Source organism: Spermophilus citellus (genome assembly GCF_964194105.1).
Source record: "Spermophilus citellus genome assembly, chromosome: 8".
Lineage (NCBI taxonomy): Eukaryota > Metazoa > Chordata > Mammalia > Rodentia > Sciuridae > Spermophilus > Spermophilus citellus.
The window spans coordinates 97,190,039-97,212,039 of NC_138189.1; the positions used below are offsets into that span (position 1 = coordinate 97,190,039).

At 38.0% G+C, this 22,001-nt stretch overlaps 1 protein-coding gene across 1 annotated transcript; it reads left to right on the forward strand.

Moving 5' to 3' along the window:
• The first annotated feature begins 1,714 nt into the window (after positions 1 to 1,714).
• PLA2G12A (phospholipase A2 group XIIA) lies at positions 1,715 to 17,979 on the forward strand. The gene is made up of 4 exons (XM_081304271.1): positions 1,715 to 2,082; positions 12,987 to 13,063; positions 14,029 to 14,194; positions 16,854 to 17,979. Exons 1-4 carry the CDS (start codon positions 1,878 to 1,880, stop codon positions 16,970 to 16,972), a joined length of 567 nt encoding a protein of 188 aa, XP_081160397.1. The 5' UTR covers positions 1,715 to 1,877; the 3' UTR covers positions 16,973 to 17,979.
• Positions 17,980 to 22,001: the final 4,022 nt, after the last annotated feature.

Consider the following 22,001-nt stretch of genomic DNA (forward strand, 5'->3'; position numbering starts at 1 on the left):
TGCCTGGTGAGACTGCAGGTTTCAAACTGGAGTTTTTAAAAATGGAGTTGCTTAGGCTCAGGCCTTAGGTCATCCTCACAGGTGCCTCTGGAAGCTCAGTGAGAAGATGTAGTTTTCAGTAGAAGAGGAAAAGTATGTAGTTCCATTAATCAGAGAAACTGGTGTTTGAGAATTTAATCCCTAAAGAGAATTGAGACACAGGACTAAATCTGTGTCCTCACAGCAGAAGCTGCTCCCCTTCTTTCTTAATGTGTTGAAAGGTACTGTCAAAAAAAAAAAAAAAAGAGAGAGAGTTTTTTTTTTTTTTTTTTTTTGCATATTGGGAGGCCTTGGTTGATAAGTGGATATCACATGATTTCTCTTCACCTGGAATTGTTCACTGTTAAAAAAATAAAAAGGAGGATAATACCTCCCTGGGCACATTCCTTCCCTTCATCCAGTGTGATGTGAGCTGATCACATATCAAAGAACCTGGCTTGGGAGCTGAGTGCGGACAAAAGTCTGACTGATCTTCACTAACTCTGAGTTTGGGCTAATCTCTAGGTGGGGAAGGACCCCTTTCTTTAACTGGTCAAAGACTGTGTCCTATAAAGTGGGGTTCTAAATATGAGAGATCATGTATGTGAAATGCCCAAATGGCACAGAAGAAGCATTCCACAAAGGTATGTGATTCATATGAACTCTGCACATTGATTACAAGCTTGGAAAACTTAGTAGCAAAATGCCAAACTAGAAAGAACACACCTCTTCTCAACAATTGCAACATTGCCCTGGATCCTACTATACAGTTCTTGGCAACTGCTGAGATAACCAGGAGAATCAGATATTTATAGCTCTGGTAAAAAGTACTGCAATCGTTATTTATGGATCCTGCACAGTGCCTGGGAAAAATACAGAGAAATGTCACTAGAACTATCAAGTTTCAAAATACTTTGCCTAGGAAAACCATGGTTTCTTTAAGTTTCATTTTGCTTTACTGTATTTAAGCGTAGGCTACTGAATCTGCCTTACCTGCCCAAAAGGCAAAAAACAAACACAAAACAGAACAAAAAAACTTGTGGTTTTTACCGTCAAACCATTTTCTTCTTCCAGAAAATCCAAACCAGCATCTAGCTCATCCTGGTTACATTGTTACCCCTGAGGACTTGGATTGACATCTCTAACTAAATTCAGCTCCTCCAATGGCAGGCACAGTGGTCTGGAGGTCCGGGTGAAGACTTGGGAAGACAAAGCCAGGCTTTCCCAGGTGACAACCGCACTCCCCGATACTGAGCTGGACCCTGGCATCACTCTCTGCAAGAGGTTACGGAATTTCATTTCTCTCAAGTTGTCCAGACCCCCTCCCCCCCACACACACACATTTTTTCTTTGGGGGAGGCAGAGCTGAAGCCCGACAACCCAGGAGGGTCTATGGGGTCATTCCCCATAGTGACCACACGGTACAACCACGCGGATGGCTTTTAAAAAGTAGTAGTGTCTACTGCTTCCCAAACCAGGATAATTTGACTACTTTCTGGGTAGAGGCCCGCTCAGGTGGTTCTCACACCCGCCCGGGCGGAAGGTTTCGGGAGCGCGCTGGCGCTACCACGTGGGCGCTGGAGCCGTCGCCGCGCGCGCTCGCGCCTCTGACGCGCCACGCTGTGGCGCAGGCGCGCACGTGAGCCTTGGGCTCAGAGCTGGCAACTCGGGACGCGGAGACTGCCTCCTCGCGGCAGCTGTGCGAAGGCGGCTGGAGCCAGCCAGCCAGCCCGCCGAGAAGGAGGCGTCGGCATGACGCCGGGAGCCGACGAGCCCGGAGCCCGCGCCGTCGCCTAGGGCGCCCCGGGGGCTCCGCGGACGGGTGGGGCTGGGGCTGGACGCGGCCCAGCACTGCGCGGATGGCCGTGCTTCGGCGGACCGCACTTGTCTTCCTGCTCCTGCTGGCCGCCCCTGTCAGGTGCCAGGAGCAGGATCAGACCACCGACTGGAGGGCCACCCTGAAGACCATCCGGAACGGCATTCACAAGATAGACACGTACCTGAACGCCGCCTTGGACCTCCTGGGAGGCGAGGACGGGCTCTGCCAATACAAGTGCAGCGACGGTGAGAGGGTACCCAGGCCCGGCGAGCCGCGTGCTTCTAGGGGAATTGGGGTGAGCTGGGTCGTGGAAGTGCGAGAGTGACAGATGCAGGGCAGACCTTGACGGAGTCCTTTGGCTGTGGAAAAGATTACCCACTGCTAGAATCTTGCCATTCTTGTAATTGAGTAACCTGGATACAAGTCCGCACCACTGTTGTTAGGATAGGAAAGAGGTCGCGGGAGTGCGTCCTGTTCCTGTGTACTCTGTTCTTTCATTGCCACTTTTTTTTCCCCCTGGGCAATTGCACAGAATTGCCTAAGAACTTACTGACGTATGAATCCTGGGAACTGAGTGGAACAGACTGATTTTAGCTCTGTATGTTGGCGCTGATACACTAGTCAGCTGAACATGCAGAGCTAACCGAGAATTTTAAAATCACGCCCTATTCACTTTTTCGAGAGTTAGTATTAAATGGTTTTTATTTTTTTTTCTGCAAAGCTGCAGAAAATAAATTGCGACCTTTGATCAGATTTCTGGTGTATTCAGTTGTTGAGAGAGAGAGTTCGGATAACTTCTAGAAAATAGTCTAGTAAAACTTTGACAGCTCTCTTTCTTTGGATATCACGGATCCCTTCTAACTGTTGGTCAATATTAATATGATTTTTCACTAATTTCATTTAAAAAAACCTGGGCTGGGGATGTGGCTCAAGCGGTAGCGCGCTCGCCTGGCATGCGTGCGGCCCAGGTTCGATCCTCAGCACCACATACCAACAAAGATGTTGTGTCCGCCGAGAACTAAAAATAAATATTAAAAAAAAAATCTCTCTCTCTCTCTCTCTCTCTCTCTCTCTCTCTCTCTCCTCTCTCACTCTCTCTTTAAAAAAAAAAATAAAAAAATAAAAAAACTTTAATTCTGTTTGAAACTGAGAACTTGTGGCAGTGTAGGGAATAAAAAACTCACTTTAGTCAGAGGTTTTGATTTTTATTTTAATCACTTGACTGCTTAAATATTTTAGTAGTTCACGTAAGCATTGGGACTTCTGTTTGGAGATTCAGAATGTTAAGATAGCACAAGATATGGGTCTAGTTAATGCTGGTATCTGAAAAACAATAGAAAACTTCGTCACTTTAATGGTAAAACTAGATTGTATGTATAGGTGAACTTAAAACCTATATCATGTAAAACTGTGATGCCACCTGCTGCCTGTAATTCTCCAAATAATTTCTAGGTTTATGTTAACTAAGATAAAGAATGAGCTACATTTATATGTGTTAAAGTGCTGAACAGGTACTGAGACATGTTTTGTTGTTGTTGTTTTGTTTTTTAGTTGTAGATGGATACAATACCTTTATTTTATTTATTTATTTTCATGTGATGCTGAAGATTGAACCCCGCACCTCATACTTGTGAGGCAAGCTCTCTCTGCCACTGAGCCACAATCCCAGCCCCTGAGACATGTTTTATTTATTGCTTGTAAAATTTATGCCTAAATGTTACTACCAGTATGTATCAGGAAGATGTTGTAGAGCTTATTGGAACAAGTGAGTAATTTAAAGATTAAATGATAGCCATTCCTGAGGCAAAAGTTATGATTTTACTTGGTCATTTTTACTCAGTACACAAATTATTAGGGTCCTGACTGTGTCAGGTGTCATTCTACTAATTGTTGTGATAGGGAGAGACCATCAGAAAACTGATAAGTGAAATGAGTCAGATATGGCCTTTATTATGCCAGTGTTTTGAGAACAGTAAGTCTGCGAAGACAGCAGTGGCTGAATTGAGTGCAGTTTGATTTTTAAGCAGGATATTCAGGAAAGCCCCCACAGAGAAGAGAATATTTTAGAAGAAATATGAAAGTGGACATGGTAACATTGAGATAATTTGAAGAAAGAACATTACAGGCAGAGGGAACAGCACAGAAAGACCAGTCACAGATGACTCTGAAGGTTTTGGCCCCAGCCAAAAGGAGTGTGCAGTTGCCATTTACAGAGATAGGAAAGACTTGGAAAGAGTATCTTTGTAAACTTAGTTAAAAAAATACTTAGTTATAGTAGAGTAGTAGGGCTGGGATGGTGGATCAGTAGTAGAGCGCTCACCTAGCATGCATGAGGCAGTGGGTTTGATCCTCGGCACCACATAAAAACAAAAATAATGTGTCCACCTAAAACTAAAGATACATAAATAAATAAATATTAAAAAAGAGTAGAGTAGTAAAGTTTAGTTACATTTAAAATATCTCTGAAGTTGAATGGATACTATTTCTATTAAAAGATTGTCTTCATCTTTCCTTTTACCTTTACTGTCTTCATCTTCCACCAGCTTCACAAAATTTGCCATTTGGAGTTTAGAGTAAGGTCCTTTTGTCTCTTAGTAAGTAATGTCTTTTCAGTGGACATGTGATTCAGAGCCAGCATACTGACAGTTCCAACTCAATGAAAACTATTCTTTTAATTGCCGTTACTTGAGAAATCTTCCTGAAACAATGAGTCAATTTTTCATAGGTTTCGCACGAGACCAAATCAGATTCAAACAGAAAGACAAATCCCAAAGGTAGGGGAGCATAGGGAATAAGGGATGTTTTTCAGTTGCAATAAAGAGATCAAGGAAGCTTTAAGGAAAAAAAGCAGGATGAGGGAGTTAATAGTAGGGGAGGGCGGTCAGATTAAAGTACACAGACTTGGTGCATTCAGCCCTGCTTGCTTTACCTATGGGACTGGCATTATGGAGACTTGCTCCTTTACTTTTGGCCATCCACCTTTGGGTGGGAAAAAGGCTTTATTGAGAGTAAAGTTATTTAGGGGAACAAATTGGTAGTTACCACCCTTTCTTAAATTTTTTCTCCTTGATACCTGAGAAGATTTGAGGAAGAAAAATTTTTAGTTTCCTTTGGAAAATAGAAAAATTGTTTTCTAAAAAGATTTTAAAATTATGAATGTCATTTTTTTCATTAAGTGAAACACAAACATACACACATATCTTTTGCAGTATGAAGGATTGAAGCCAGGGGTCTTGAATCACTGGGTTTCTACCACTGAGCTACATCCCCAGACCTTTTTTTTTTTTTTTTTTTGCTTTGTTTTGTTTTTGAGACAGAGCCTCAGTAGTTTGCTCAGCTGGCCTTGAATTTGGATCCTTCTGCCTCAGCCTCCCCAGGTGCTGGGATTATAGACGTGTATATTTTTTGTTTGTTTCATTTTACCCTCCCCTCAGGAATTATTTTAATTTTTTTACATATATAATTTTAATAGTGCATTATAATTATATGTAATAGTGGAATTCATTATGCCATATTTGTATATTCACATAATTCGATCAATCTTCTTCCCTAGTACCTTCCCTTTCCCTTTCCACCTCCCTCATGTATTGGCTTGCTCTACTTTTTTTTTTTTTTTGGTCTTAATTTTTTTTATTAGAGCATTATAATTATACATAGTATTTGGGTTCATTTTGACAAAATTACATATACAAGGTGTTTGATTTCAAACCCCATCCCCATTCTTCCCTCGGGCTTTTGTCTTGCTCTACTCTCAGATATCTATATTTTAAGAGGATCTCTCTGGCTGTTTTACTGACAATTAAAAGGGTCAAGCAAGGTGGGGACCCACAATAGAAACTGGTTGATGCTTACAGGGAGTCTAGATAAAAGGTAGTGGTGGTTTTGTCTTTGTTGGTAGCAACAGAGGCATGAGCAGTGGTTGGATTTTAGATATATTTTGAAGGTAGATTTTGCTGACAGCTTGGAGGTAGGGTGTGAGTAAGGTTTTTTTTTTTTTTTTTAATGATACCACAATTTTTGGCCTGATCAACTAGTACAGAGTTGCCATTAGCTGAAATGAAAAGAATAGTTTGGGACATTAGGAAAGATAATAGAGTATTTGTGGGCTTTTGAGAATGATTGAATAGAAAGTAGAAACACTTGAGAGAATTATTGCAGTCTAATCTTGGGTAGGTGAGAAGTATGAGTTTTAGTACATAGAGGGACTGGCCAAGAACAGATAGCAGTTAATAGGATGAAGGTCGAAGATGTGGGTTTTGATGTCAAAGATGTGGGTTTTGATGTCAAGTGGGTAGGTGTTCAAGGTCATCCACTGAGATGATGGGAACAGAGATGTTGGAATTTGAGAAAAATAGAGAAGTGAATGGACTAGAAAAACAAAGAGGCATACTGACCCTGTGGAGATTAATGATGATGGATTTAGTTTCCAGTGTTTGTGAATGCAGGTTGGGATTCTACCATTTTACTTCCTACAAAACAGTGGTGAGATTTTGTGTGACCCAGCTGCCTTCCCCTTCTGCTTCTGATGCTTCATATTCTTTCAGGTGAAAAAAAGTTGATCTGTTTGGGGGTATTTATGTTAAATCTAGGAAAAAGTATGTAGAAAAGAACTAATGTCTCAGACCATGTAAATATTTAGATTTCAGTTGTCTATACATATGATAAGACATCAAGAAAAGGAAATACTGCTTAAGTAAAAAATGAAATTAATGAAGTCTCCCATGACTGGTCTTTCTGTGCTTTGTTTGCTTTTAATTCCTCCCCCTGTCTCTTCATTTTCTTAGCTTTATGTATGTACTTACAAAGCTTAGGGTATAGTGGCACCCGTACATTGTGATGTTTTGTTTTGATTCTAATTTCCTTTCTTCTGTTATTGAGTTTTTGTTTGCTTTGTAAAAGCTAGCACTAGTAGAAATGCTAAACTTTTAAATGTTCAGCAGCTTAAAACACTACTTACAACAACATTTAAAATTAAATTAATATATTTATAATTTTGGTGTCCAAATGAACTTTAACAAATAATGAATAATTTATTCAGAAATAATTGTTTCAACATGAAGGTGAATTTAGAACTTTAAACCAATTTAAAATGTTTCAGGAAACTAGCAATTTTGTGTTTTGCTATGGCTAAAGAATATTTTAATTTCAGCAAAGAATATTTCCCATTTTTTTTATTAAGAAATTTCTTGGGTGCTCATTAGTGCTAGGAATATTCTAGGTGAGGAAGACAAAGTTCCTGTCCTGTTATTTTAATTTGGTTGATAAATGCCTGAAAGAAAAATAAAGCCAACCCCTGTATGTAAAGTGGATATGAAAGGGAGTGGGTGTTATTTTAAATGGGTGAGCTTTTGGAAGGTCTCTCTGAGGAAGTGAAATCAGTAGGATGCTTCCAAAGAAACAAAACACTAAACACATTTTGCTTCTTACACTAGGGAACCGGTTTTACCAGCATTTATTTTATAGTGTTAGTTTAGTCAGCTTTTGTCACCATGACCAAAATACCTGACAAGAACAACCTTAGAAGAGGAAAAGTTTATTCTGATTTCAGAGGTTTTGTCCATAGTCTGCTGTCTCCATTGTTCTGGGCCCAAGTTGAGGCAGACTGTCATGGTGGAAGGGTGTGGTGGTGGCAAGCTGCTCTATTCTTGGCAGCCTGGAAGAAGAGGAGAAAATAAGATGTCAGAGACAAAAGATAACGTTCAAAGGCATGTCCCCGGGTGACCTACTTCCTCCAGCCACACCCTACTTGTCTGTAGTTACCATCCAGTATAGATATCCTTTTGGTGGATAATCCACTGTTAGTTGTAGCCCTCATAATCTAATCATTTCCCTTTTGCACATTCTTGCATTATCTTACATATGAACATTTGGGGGACACCTCATATCCAAATCACAACAGAGTTATTATCTAATGTTTCAAATCAGTAGATATTGAATCTTTATTACCCAGTTTTATATTTTTTCCTCAGAACAATTATAAACACTCTTCGATTGAGATAACAATCTCCTAAACTCCTAGCCTCCATGTTTGTTTTCACCTGTTGTTACTCTTTATATCTATGTCACTCTTTATTCCTTTAGAGTGGGTGTGTTTATTTGCTTCTGATCATTCTCATATTTAAAATGAGAAATATATACAAAATAAGAACATGTCTATGTATATTAATATAACATGTATATGTGTATCACTATCATTACATCTCATTAAAATGTCAATGACTGTTTTTATAGAATTGAAATAGAAGAAAATTGTATGGCTTTAAATAAAATACCACGAGAAGAAAATGTATAAGTACTGCTATTGGTGAACGTTGAGGAAAATATCTTCCCGGTAAAAAGGGGAAAAGTAGACACTTGAGACAGTGCCTTCAAAACTCTAGCCTAGTGTCAGTTGCTGAGGATAATAGTATTGTTCGAACAGAATAGGAAGAGGTGCCAGAAATCTGTAAACTGGTAGGTGGAGGGGGAACTTACCAGGTGTCTGAAAAGTTGAACACATAGCAAATCAGTATCACTTTCATACAGTAAGCTCAATCCTTTTTTTTTTTTTTTTTTTAATTTTCCTTCAATTTCCAGACACCATTTTAGGGAAAACACTTCAAAATTTGAACCATTAAGTCTAATTGTGAACCTGAGAAATATGAATAGTAAACATCTTATTTTTTCTTTTTCCAGGCTTTCTGAACGTGCTGGGTGTTTGTTGTACTCTTCAGATTCACAATTCGACCCATTGCTTAATGTGTATCTCTAGAAAAGTTGCTAAACATTTTGAACAGTTGGTTGTTAAAACCCCTGACAAGAGGGAGCTTTCTGATAATGTTTGAGGAACTGAAAGTATTTCCCAAGAATATGACAGCCTCTCCCTGCTATGATTTGAATATGGTTTGTCACCTCCAAAACCCATGTTGAAATTTATTTCCCATGATGAGATGCAGTATTAAAAAGTGGAACCTTTAAGAGATGATTAGAGCTCTGCCCTTGTGAATGGGTTAATCCATTTCTGCAGTTAATGGATTGATGGACTAATGGGTTACTCAAAAATTCAATTGCTAAAGGACTGAGTCTCTAGCAGTAGATATTAAAAGTTCATTTTAGAAAGAACTAATGTTATTTTTGTTCCTTCTTTTATGCATGTTAGTTCTGAGGCACAGCTGAAACGTGTGCTGTCTTGCTGTCTCAGGCTCTATTAATATGAGTTTTTTTTTCATAATTGTCTCAAAAGGGTAATAGGAAGATGGTGGAATGAGATGGACATCATTATCCTAAGTACAAGTATGAAGACATGAATGGTGTGAATATACTTTGTATACAACTAGATATGTGAAAAATTGTGCGCTATATGTGTAATATGAATTGTAATGCATTCTGCTATCATATATAACAAATTAGAATAAAAAATTAAGATTAAGGGCTGGGGATGTGGCTCAAGCGGTAGCGCGCTCGCCTGGCATGTGTGCGGCCCGGGTTCGATCCTCAGCACCACATACCAACAAAGATGTTGTGTCTGCCGAGAACTAAAAAAATAAATAAATATTAAAAATTCTCTCTCTCTCCTCTCTCACTCTCTCTTAAAAAAAAATTAAGATTAAAAAGGGTAATGTATCAGATGCATGCTTCCAATCCCAGAGACTGGGAAGGCTAAGGCAGGAGGATGACAAGTTTGAGGCTAGCCTGGACAATTTAGTTTCAAAATAAGGGGAAGGGGTTGCTGGGGGTGTAGCTCAGTGATAGAGCATCCCGGGGTTTAATCCTCAGAAATGCAAAATAAATAAATAAAAATCCAAGGGGTGTGATAGGCCCAACAAAGCTAATGATGTTCAGTTTGGGGTGCCACATTTTTGTTGTTGTTATTATTAAATATTTTTTAGTTGTTGATGGACCTTTATTTTATTTACTTATTTACTTTATTTTATTTACTTATTGCTGAGAATCTAACCCATTGCCTCGCATGTGCTAGGCAAGTACTCTACCACTGCTGAGCTGCAACTCCAGCCTCTGGAGTGCCACATTTTAAAAAGATTAGAGGTCATGTGTGTTACAAATTATATGGTCAGGAAAGGCCTTGCTGAGAATTAAACGTGTTAGTGTATTTGGAATACTGTAAGAAAATGCCATCAGCTGTGTGTCTTATGAACAACAGAAATGCATTTCTCACAGTTCTGGATGTTGGAAAGTACAACTTCAAGGTACTAACAGATTCAGTGTCTTGTTAGGGACACCAATTCCTGGTTTTGAAGGATGGAATCTTCTTGCTGTGTCCTGACATGGGTGAAGGAGCAAAGCAGTTCTTGAGCCTTTTTTATAATGGGACTAATTCCATTCATGAGCATTCCTCTCTCGAGAACTACTCATCTTGCAGAGATCCCTCTTCCTAAGACTATCACATTTGAGACCATAGCAATGAAGGAACAGATTGCTAATATCAGGAGGAAGAGCATCTTTAGCCCACAACCAGCACCGGCTTCATGAATGAAGGTTCCAAACGTGAGAAATCTCTAGGGAGTTTTGAATTAAAGAGACAAGACTCTAATTACCTTTAAACCAGCTCCAGGATGGCTCCTCCTAGCCCCAGCCTCCAGCCACCTATTGTGGTAGTGAGGTTTACTGAAGAGGGGAGGGAGGGAGGGAGGGAGGGAGGGAGAGAGAGAGAGAGAGAGAGAGAGAGAGAGAGAGAGAGAGAGAGAGAAACACTCCAGGGAGTGGACTTTTATTGGGGAACAAAAAATTCTGGGGAAAATCCCATCCAATGAAGATTAAGGGGGGCAGCGTCCCAAGGTCATGGGCGACGATTGGGTCTTCAGGATAGTGGCCAGATACGCCTCCACACGGATAAGCCCTTGGACCTGAGCAGGGTGGGGAAAGCTCTGGACACAAGATGTGCCTAAAGTGCCTCTCGCCCAGCCAGGGAGGAAACCAAATCTCGTGCGAGGATGGCCTCCCACAAGCATCTGTGTAGGGCAATAGCAGGTTCAGATGTCCCCAGGCATCAGGAGTAGACCAGGAGTGTCTGTAAAACAGCAAAAGATCAGATGTGATGGAATGGAAAGAGAAGGAGAGAGAAGTAAGGAGATGTGGTCAGAAGTCATAGAAGGCCAGATTATATAGAGTTTTTAAGGTTTACAGACTTTGGTTTTTATTCTGAATAAGATGAAGAACCACTGGAGAGATTTTGAGTACAAGAAAGACTTGATCTAATGTATAATCAGTGAGATCACTCAAGATTCAGTGCTAAGATTGGATCATGGTTGGGAGTGGTATGAGGTGGGGAAACCAAAGTCGAGCAATTATGGCAATAATCTGTGGTGGTTTGGAATAGGATGGCATTAGTGGAATTGGTAAGAATTAGTTAGATCATGAACATTTTGAAGGTAAAACCAACAGAGTATGTTGAATTGAATGTGGGATGAAAGAAAATAGAATCAAGAATGGCTAGGATTTTTTGCTGTAAGCATCTGGAAGTATGGAGTTGCCATTAACTGAGAAGAGAGAAATGGATGGAATAGTTTTGTGGTGAATGTCAGAAAAGACATCTTTAGAGGCCCATTAGACATCCAAGTGATTAATATATCCCCTTATGTAAGTCCTTTTGAATGGGAAGCTAAATCAGTTTTCTTAGAAATGAAGGTAAACTCAGGAGATAAGAGTTGAAGGATCATGACTGAGGTAATAATCTGAGGCATTTACCTTCAGCTTCTGAGGGCCCTGAAACAACCCCTCTTCCTGAATGGGGCTGTAAAAACTAGACGCCAGTTCTGTCATCAGACTCCGTTTTCTAGACTTATTTTAATCATTCCATTTTGTACACATTGTTTCTTCAAAATGGGTGGAACAGGCTGTTGTTTTGTTTCTTTATGAGGTTATCCTCTCTTGAAGCTTCTCTGTCATCTCAACTTAGCATGAAACTTCTTAGCAACTCAAACCATTTTTCAATCATTACTTTGAGTGAGTTACTTATTCAGATGGTTGATTACCAAAAGAGTTGCTTTTTTTCCCTCCTTCCTTTACTTTGGGAGGGTAACCTTCTCTTTATTTTAAGTCTTCTAGCAATAAATGCTGCTTGAATGAAAGTTAGTGGAATACTTTAGGTCTCTCCTAAGTATTCATCTTTGAAGTATGTTGTGCTTTGGGTATGAGGTGTCCCCTGAAAAGGTAATGTTTTAGACAGTGTTCAGAGATGGTATGATCATGAAAGCTGTAACCTCATCAGTGGATTAATCCGTTTAATGGATTAATAATACCAGAAGGCAGAAGAACCAACATGTTAACAATTGGTGCCATTCATAGTGGAGTAGGTTATTTCTTGAGGTAGGAGGTCTGTGGGAAACATTCAAGGAGACAGTTGGTGACTATCTGGTATGTTGAAGTGATTTCTGTATTACATGAGGTATTTCTGAAGTACCCTTCAAAATTTAAGATTGGTTTGATAATGTCATCTTTCTCTTTTTTACTGAGCCACTGGTGCTATTAGGAATTATAGCATAGCTAGAGTAATATAATTCCCCAAATGCCCTCTTGACTTTTTCATTAGCTGTAATATTCGTGAAACAGTTGGCCGGAGTGGGGGCAGTCCTGTAATATCTTATAATGGTATTAAAGTTATTAAGTGATCATTGAATGACCCTGTCTTCCTTAGCTTTAGGCTCTGCCTGATTAAACCTGTTAGTGGTTATTGAGGTTTGTGTGTAGGGAAGCATTTTCTGAGGGTTGAAGAAATTTTTGCCTTACAAGATTTTATCCTAAATAAGTCAAGTGTTGAAATGCATTGGAAAATAGGCTGGCTTTATCTTTTATACATATGGACCCAACCTGGAACGTACCTTTGAAATCTCTAGAAGTCCAGGATAAGTTTTTCTATGTTTTTTTACAGCATAGGTTTATAAACAGTAATTGCATTTTATAAACTGCTTTATTTGTGTCTATGTATATATGTGCATCTTTGTATATTATATGTTCCACATTCTTCACCAAAAGAGAAATAACAAAATTAGTATTCTTAGTGTTTATCAAAATAAAAACATAATCACTGATGTTGCCATCCAATTAAACACTAAGTATTTCCAAGAATTAAGTACATTGCAGACCTTTTAAAGTATATATTTTATTTTTGTTAATATTGAAAATTAATTGTGATACCATTTATATTTTATAGGATCTAAGCCTTTTCCACGTTATGGTTATAAACCCTCCCCTCCAAATGGATGTGGCTCTCCGCTGTTTGGTGTTCATGTAAGTATTATTTTTTCTTTGGTAAGTATTATGACTGGTGGTTTTTGTTTTAATAATTTTGACAATATAAGACTTTGTGTATTCCTAGGCTTACAAATAATTTTGCTTGTTGTAGTAATGATTAGGTTTATTACATTCTTTTTTGGTAAAATGTTTAACTCTTAGAAAAAACGAAATGGTGTAAAATTGATCTTGTTTACATTAATATCATTTAAATTAAATTATATCACTTAAATTATATTTTAAAACGCAATTTTAAAGTTTAAAATAAAAGAGTAATACTAGGGGGGAAATATAAATAAAACATGTGTTCTATATAAAAACAAGGCTCAGTGGCAGTTGTTGGGGACACTGGACCTGAGCCCATAATTATAGGAAAAAAAATGTTTATGAGAATGATTCCTACACAAAAAAGTTTTGTGAATTATTTAAAATAAATAAGAGTTGTACATTCAAAATAGTGATGTTTGTGGAGAATGGATAAATATCAAAAGCTTAGGAAACAACCAGTATTTGAGTTCTAGATATTTAAAATTTTCTGTGAAATTTCACAAAAAGCACATTTTATTTGTTAGGAGGTTAAAAAAAAACACTTTGAAAATACTAAAAAATCAAACTTACCTAGCTTTTGTAGAAATCCCTTAATATCTTTGACCTTATCTTTTTCTTTTAAAGTTATGTTTTATGTTTGGACAGTAGGAAGTTGTTTTTGTTGCTGGTGGGAAATTGAGTATTCTAACATTGAAAAATAGAGAGCAGTGAGGCATGCTAGAGACACCGTCCCATAGGTGGGTCTGGGTAAAAAGGTTTGTTACATGGGACACACCTGAAGGCAGAAATGGGTTTGTGAGTTTTCTACATAGTAGTCATTGTCATTTACTTCTATTAAGTCTATTTGAATGTAGTACTTTAGGAGAGGATGTTTGCATTTCATTAACAATAATCCACTTAAATGCCTCTTTCAGCTTAACATTGGCATCCCTTCCCTGACAAAGTGCTGCAACCAACACGACAGGTGTTATGAGACCTGTGGCAAGAGCAAGAATGACTGTGACGAGGAATTCCAGTATTGCCTCTCCAAGATCTGCCGAGATGTGCAAAAAACACTAGGATTAACTCAGCATGTTCAGGGTAAGAATGTTCTGGTGGTTTAGGGATGAAAAAAAAGTGCTAGGAAAACTTGGAGGAAGGTGTCTGAGGCAGAAAGAGAGAATTATTCATCCTTGTGCCTTGGAATATGACTCTAATCATTCAGAACCTAAATTGAAACCCGAAGCCAGTTGTCTTAATCCACTGGGTCTACTAACAAACAAACTACAATAGACCTAGTAATGTAGAGACAATAGAGATTCATTTCTCATAATTCTGGGGGCTGAGAAGTACAAGATCAAGGCACTGGCAGATTCATTGTCCTGTGAGGGCCTACTCCCTGGTTCCAAAGGGTACCTTCTAGCTGTGTCATCACATGGTGGGATTAGGCAGTTCTCTGGGGCCTCTTTTTTAAGGGGAGTTATGCCATTTTGGGGGGATCCACTCTTTTGACCTATTCATCTCCCACAGGGCTCACCACCTAATTCAACATCTTGGAGGTTAGGATTTCAACACAAAAATTTTTAGAGGAACACAAATGTTCAGATGATAGCACTAGTGAATTTGAGAGCATTAGGACACTGATTTTGGAGAAGGACATTCTAGAAGATTTGAGTCTTACCTTCTTCTTTTGTATCCATGTTGAGAGGGTCCCCCCAGACCACACCCCTAGGTTCAGTGATATTCTAGGAGGACTCACAGGTCTCCTCGAATAGTCATAGGCACCACTGTGATATATTGTGGTGAAGGGATGCAATGCAAATCAGCAAAGGGAAAAGGAGCTTTTGTATCCTCATTTATAAAATAAAGAGTTGTCATAGGGGAAACCTAAAATATTTGTGAAATGTAAATCAGTATTAAAGTAGTAGTTGTAGTAGTAGGTATAAGATTTCTCTACTGTCAAGCTGAAGAATGTGCTATACATTGAAATCAGAAGAGAAAGGGCAATGAGAGTGGCAGGAAAGGAAACTAATATTTTTAATCATTTACCTTAAGATACTATACTGGATAGTATCTTCATGTTTCCATTTGATACAAAAATCCAAAGAGGGAGGTGGTGTTATCCCTATTTTTCAAGGAAGAGAACTGAAATTCAGAAAGTTAGACTTTAGACTATCTGACTCTGAGACTTGTTTTGTTTTAGAGTATTCCCATAAATAGTCATAGCTTTTATCCCTAAATCCTAATAACTGTACAGGATGAAATCTCTGTACCTGGTGAAGCTTGAATTTGCACCTCTGTCCCCTTGTATGCTTTTGGCTAAGGTAAACTAGTGCACAGCTGAGGCGTAGAAGATGGATGCATTTCCTGTTCCCTAAGGAGGACATAGGAATGTGGCTAAATGATGAAACCAATTTTCTTTCAATCTCCTTAATAGTCTAGCCTTTGTATTTCCTTGGTTGGTTGTGCTCCTTAATGGCACAATCTTTTGGAGAACTTTAAAAAATAAAGTGTTATGATTTTAATAAAAATATTCTTCCTTATCATGAATATTTGAAACTGAAAGTATTTGAACACCAAAGCTATCTTGTACCACATCTCTGTAAATGTTGAAATAATCTCATTTGGATGTTTCCGTTTTCTTAAATAAGAAAAGGAATGGTATTGGGGATTGATTCTAGGAGCATTCTATCACTGAGCTACGCCCCATCCCTTTTAGTTTTTTTATTTTGAGACAGGGTCTTGCTAAGTTGCCCAGGCTGGCCATTATTTTGGTGATCTTCCTGCCTCAGCCTCCCAAATTGCTGGTATTATAGGAATGTGCCACAACATCTTGCTTCCATTACCTTTTTTATAGTTTCCTTTTTTTTTTCTTAACTTTAAAGAAATTTTAAAATCCTACCAAGGAAGAAACACTTTTGATTCCTGTGTCTACTGACCAATAAACCGAATTTGGTATTAGTAAAGAAAGAGACTGGATTCCATTTACTTTAAACATCTTTTGGTGTATTTTGTTGTGATTGTGGTATGGGGGATTGAATCCAGGAGTGCTCTTCCACTGAGCTACACCCCTGGCCCTTTTTATTTTCAATTTTGAGACAGAGTTTTGCTAAATTGTCCAGGCTGTCCTCAAACTGATAATCCTCCTGTCTCGGCTTCCTGAGGCTGGGATTACAGGTGTACTTTAAGTGTGTTAAGTGATGTGTGATCGTTTTTAAGAATCCACTGGCCATAATGACATATTTTGAAGTTTTTGTTTAAACTTTATTTCTTCTGCACCTAATACATCTTTCCAGGGCTAGGGGAAAGATGTATTATAGTTCAGTGGTAGAGTGTATGCTTAGCATGGGTGAGGCCCTGAGTTTGATTCCCAACACTAAAATGTAAAAAAAAAATATTTTCCTTGAAATGCGAATTTAGGAGTTATCAGAAATCTCTATTAGTGATAAATAAAAAAAAAGTTAACCTTGATTAACTGATCAGTGTTTTAGTAAAGTTCATTACCTGTCTAGTACAAAAATATCGGTTTGAACAGTTAAATGCTCCCAAAAAAAGAAGAAGAAAGAAAAAGACATGGAAAAGAGACTAAAACTGAAAGTCTGCAGATATGTCCTGCCAGTGTGAGAGGGTTGAGGTGACTTTCACCTAAGTTGTTTGGATGCGCACTAGGAATGTAAGTGGCTTGTGTTTAACAAGTAACAGTTGAAAAAAGTGATGCTTTGCAATTGCCCAACAGTAATCACATTTTCCTCTTTTTCAGCATGTGAAACAACAGTGGAGCTCTTGTTTGACAGTGTCATCCATCTAGGTTGTAAACCGTACCTGGACAGCCAACGAGCTGCATGCTGGTGTCGTTATGAAGAAAAAACTGATCTTTAACTTTAAAGAAGATTCTGACATTTGGAGGCAAATGAGGATGAAAGAATATAACCTTTGCCAAAAAAACCCTAATGTTTTCACAGCATAAGCTGCCTTATTTTTGTGAAAGGGTCAGTTGAAGACCTTACGAGACTATATTATAACCTTAAAACCTCAAAGTAAAAAAAAAAAAAAAATGCCTCTCAGGTGGACATTACTGCCTTACTGGACAAACTCTTGATCAATCTCAAAAACAGGTATGTGTTAAGGGAAAACTTTTTGAAATAAGTATGTAACTCAATTTTCACAACTACATTTACAAAAAAAAAGATCAAACGTAAAATGAATTATAAGGGCTATTCAACATCATCTTATTTGAAAATATGGAAAAATCTTCATTTAAAGTATCATTTATCATGACACTGGTGTGTGTGTGTGTGTGTGTGTGTGTGTGTGTGTGTGTGTGTTGCTGGGGATTGAACCCAGGGCTTTGTACATATGAAGCAAGTACTCTACCAACTGAACTATATCCCCAGCCCTATCATGACATTTTAAATACACATTTATTTCTGGAAGAAAATGACCTTATTCTTTCTCTGTTTTAATTACTGAAGCCCATTAAGCCTATAAATGAGTCACGCAGTTACAAGGACAACATTTCCTTGTCTATTTCCTTTATAAAATTGGAACTATCATCTGGTAAGCTCTTAGGGAGCAAACCTAGAATATCTAAGTATTCTGTGATGCCTAGAAGGTAACGTGAGCAGGGTTCAGAAGCACAGCCATTCCCATTTAACCAACCACCCTTACAACAAATGTCATCATTTACTATAAACTCTGCCCAAATGGAGAAAAGATGGATTTAATGAAACAAATGAAAAGTTATTTAGCATAACACACCAAAGCACTACATGCTGTTGTTTCAATGTTTATTACCTAGTACTCATTCCTCCTCATAGTAGACTCTGGAATATTTTAAAGACTATAACTTTTCCAAATTGTGGTCTGAATAAAAAAATTATTCTCCATATTGTTTTTTTTCTTTAATTCTTTAATTGTGGAGTCAAAAGGGGTAGAAAAGGCAAGATGCAAAGAACTGTCTTTTATAGATCTCTTTTTTACACTGGAAATTATTAACAGATCTTTAAGAGCAAATCTCAGAAAACTTCGGCTGCTTCTGACAATGTCTAGGAATGGTTTTTGTTGTTTTTATTTTGAGATTGGGTCTCGCTGAGTTGCTGAGACTCATCTGAAACCTGTGATCCTCCTGCCTCAGGCTCCTAAGTTGCTGGGACTACAGGTGTGGACCACCATGTCCAGCTATGTCTGTTGAAAACTTTTCAACTCCATGGAATGTTCAGCTGTGTTCCCATACTGGTCTTTGCTTACCACTGACTGTTGACTTTCCCTCACCCAGGACCCCGAGCCATGTATAAATTGCTTAGAAAGAAAAGGGCAACACAGAGATGTTCCCTTGTAAGTCATTATAGCCAGAACTGGGCAGAAGGAAAATTATGTTCTGGAGAAAGGGCCACATTCCTAACTTTGAATATGTGTTATTGCTGAAAATCTAATGTCTTCCTAAACTTGAGATGGTGGTAGCAATTCTGCTAAAAGATGTATATCCTGTTAGACAAGTCAGGTATACACCTTGTGGCTAAATGAGCAAACTGGGCTTCAATTTGAGTGCCTAGAAATCTTGATTGATACTTTATTTCAAAGTTTTGTAGAAGGTACAGTTTTGCCATCCATTATCACTTTTTAACTTTTTTTCACCCTCGTGGTATGGGGATTGAACCCAGGCTTCACACATGCTAGGCAAGTGCAAGGACCAGCAAAGCCTATAAGCTGTTTAGTTTATGGTCATAAAATATACAAAAAATAATAGAAACAGTTTTTGTATTTTTAAAAAATAAATTTATTTTGGAATAACTTTAGACTTAAAGAAAAGTTGCAAAGATAATTTAGAGAGTTTCTCTATACCATTCCCTCAGTTCTGCCTGTTATTAACATTTTCTACAATCAAACATTTGTCAGGACTAAGAAACCAACATTGGTAATTACTGTTAACTATACAGTATTCTTCAGATTTTCCCATTAATGTAATTTTTCTTTTACAGGTCCAATCTAGGATACCACATTGCATTAGGCATGAGTCATGATGCCAAATTAGCCTCTGGTCTGTGGTGGTTCCTCAGTCTTTTCTTGTTTTGCATAACCCTGACAGTTTTAAGGAATACTGGTCAAGTGTTTGTGGAGTGTCCCTTCCTCTGGGTTTATATGATATTTTCCTCATGATTAGATTAGGGTTATGGATTTTTAGGAAGAATACCACAGAGGTAAAGGGTCCTTCACAATGCATCCTATCAGGAGTTACATGCTACCAACTTATTGTATTAACTTGGGACATTCAGGTAAGGTCTTAGGTAAGAAGTTGGGTTTCTCCAATGTAAGTTACTATTTTCCCCTTTTGATATTTTGTTCTTTGGGAGCCAGTCACCAAGTCCAGTCCTGTGGGCAAGTCCAGTAGGGGGTGGGCAGGGTTATGTTCAACCTCTTAGAAGGGGGACCATCTGAATGTAGTACTTGGAATTCTGTAGGAAGGATTTGTCTCCCCTCCAAATCAATTTGATTACTTATTCAATATGTGTATCAGTGTAGACTCATGTATTTATTTTATACTTTGGGTGATATTTTGTTGCTCATTGTTCCATCTTGGTTTTTGGGAATTGTGTTAGGTTGGCTGCTTTGTCCCTTTGACAAATCCTCTTGATTTTTTTAGCACTGCCTTATTCTCTGGCACTATAAGATGCCCTGAGCTCATCTTTTATATTCCTTGCCCCAGCCTTAGAATCAGCCCTTTTCTAAGGAACCTACTTCCTTTTGTTAGTACTTCAAAACCAAGATCTGGGCCTACAATCTAACATGCTGACTACACCTGATCTTGCTAGCTAAGCAGAATTAGATGTGGTTAGTATTGGATGAAGAAACCAAAATCTGGACACTGGAAGTGCTTCTTACTATTGAGACATCACTACCTCTTGACATCCCAGTAGACAAAGCTATAAAAATGTATGTATATTTATCCATGTATATGTATGTGTCTAATTATTTGTGTGTGTGTGTGTGTGTATTAAGCTCAACACAAGCTTGTACTATATTCAACTTGAATCTAGGGCATATATTTAGATTTCAGTGTTGCTATTTTTCCTGTTCACAGACTAAATTCATAAAAAGATAAGCGAAAAAAAAATCAAAACCCCAACCAAATTTTAGCAGCTCTTTGCAAAAAAATATATTGATATATTTAAGTAATAAAATATATTGCCTCCAAATAATGTCTGTGACTTTAAAATATTTATATACACTTTTCCCAGGGACAAATAAAACAAATTAATTTCACAGATTGAAAAAACTGAGCATAGAGACAGAATTAAGATAAATAAGGGCAAGAGCAAATTAAACACATGCAAACGGCTTTTTTTTTTGGTGTGGGGGGGTCCTGGGGATTGAACCCAGGGGCACTTAACCACTAAGCCACATTCCCAGCCTTTTTAAAAAATATTTTATTTAGATGGGCTGGGGTTGTGGCTCAGTGGTAAAATAACGTGCTCGCCTAGCACACGGGAGGCTCTGGGTTCCATCCTTGGAACCACATAAAAATAACATAAAGGTCATTGTGTACACCTACAACTATAATAAATGTTTTAAAAAATATATTTTATTTAGAGACAGTTTTTTACTGAGTTGCTTAGAGACTGGCTTTAAACTTGGGATCCTCCTGTCTCAGTCTCCCAAGGTGCTGGGATTAAAGGAGTGTGTCACTGTACCAGCCATCAGGCATCCTTTAAAGAGGGATTTGTCTAGACTAGTAATACTAATAAAAATTATTTGTTTTGGGGCTGGGGTTGTGACCCAAGTAGTAGAGTGCTTGCCTTGCACACGTGAGGCACTGGGTTCAATCCTCAGCACCACATAAAAATAAATGAATAGTTAAAACAAAGGTATTGTGTCCATGTTAAAAAAAATTATTTGTTTTATTAACTTATAACTAATTCTCCCTATATTGAAAATATGGCTGTTTCTGCCAGTATTTATTGAAATATGAGATTATCAGGAGGTTTGATGCAAAATGATAATTTTATCCTGGTACAAAACAGATAACGTCCTAACAGTGAAGATGATGGAATCTTTGTATAAAAACAATTGTTTAGTGAACTGACTTCAGTAACTTTTTTTTTTTTTTTGATACCAGAGATTGAATCCAGGGGTGCTTAACCACTGAGCTCTATCCCCAGCCCTTTTAAAAATATTTAATTAAGAGACAGGGTCTCGCTAAGTTGCTTAGGGCCTAAGTTGCCAAGGCTGCCTCAGCCTCCCAGCCCATTGGGATTACGGTCATACACAACTGCCTGTCTTCACTTCAGTAATTTTTTGAGACTAGAATGAAAATCCTTCCACATATACAATGATGCATTGTTAAGAGTTCACAGAAATTACCCACAATGTGTTCATTCAAGTCTTGTAAAACAACTGGGGCTATAATTGAAGAAACACTTTTAATTTTCTGTTTTTCCTCACTATTTAATTCTACAAACCCACTATGAAAGAGCAAGAATGAGTTAGTGCAACAAGTATATTTTTTAAAAGTAGATAATAATATTAACAGCATTAATAAACTAAAAACCAGTACTGTTGTCTTTGTATATTTGCCATAGTCATATTATACTTCTTGCTTCAGACTTTTTATTTTTCCCTCCAGACTAGGGATTGAACTCAGGCTTCAAAATGCTTGGCAAGCACTCTACCACTGAGCTAAACCGCCAGCCCTTCAAACTTACTTATTTAATATCCATAATATCCTTCAAAATCTCCTTGCAGACAACTTTACAGACATCTCTTTGTTGCTTTTACATTTTCTTAAGTTTAGGAATCAGATCAGAATTTTTTATGATTTATATAAGAAAAAAATTAGAATGTTAGTGAACTCTAAAAACACCAAAATTTAAATTTTAGAATTATTTCAACTTAATTTTATTCCATATATTTC

What these genes read in the sequence shown, in the direction of transcription:
- PLA2G12A (XM_081304271.1), top strand. Translation starts at nt 1,878, where the DNA reads ATGGCCGTGCTTCGGCGGACCGCACTTGTCTTCCTGCTCCTGCTGGCC. An exon ending in CCAATACAAGTGCAGCGACG is followed by an intron (nt 2,083 to 12,986) that starts GTGAGAGGGTAC and finishes TATATTTTATAG; the next exon opens with GATCTAAGCCTTTTCCACGT. An exon ending in CTCCGCTGTTTGGTGTTCAT is followed by an intron (nt 13,064 to 14,028) that starts GTAAGTATTATT and finishes TGCCTCTTTCAG; the next exon opens with CTTAACATTGGCATCCCTTC.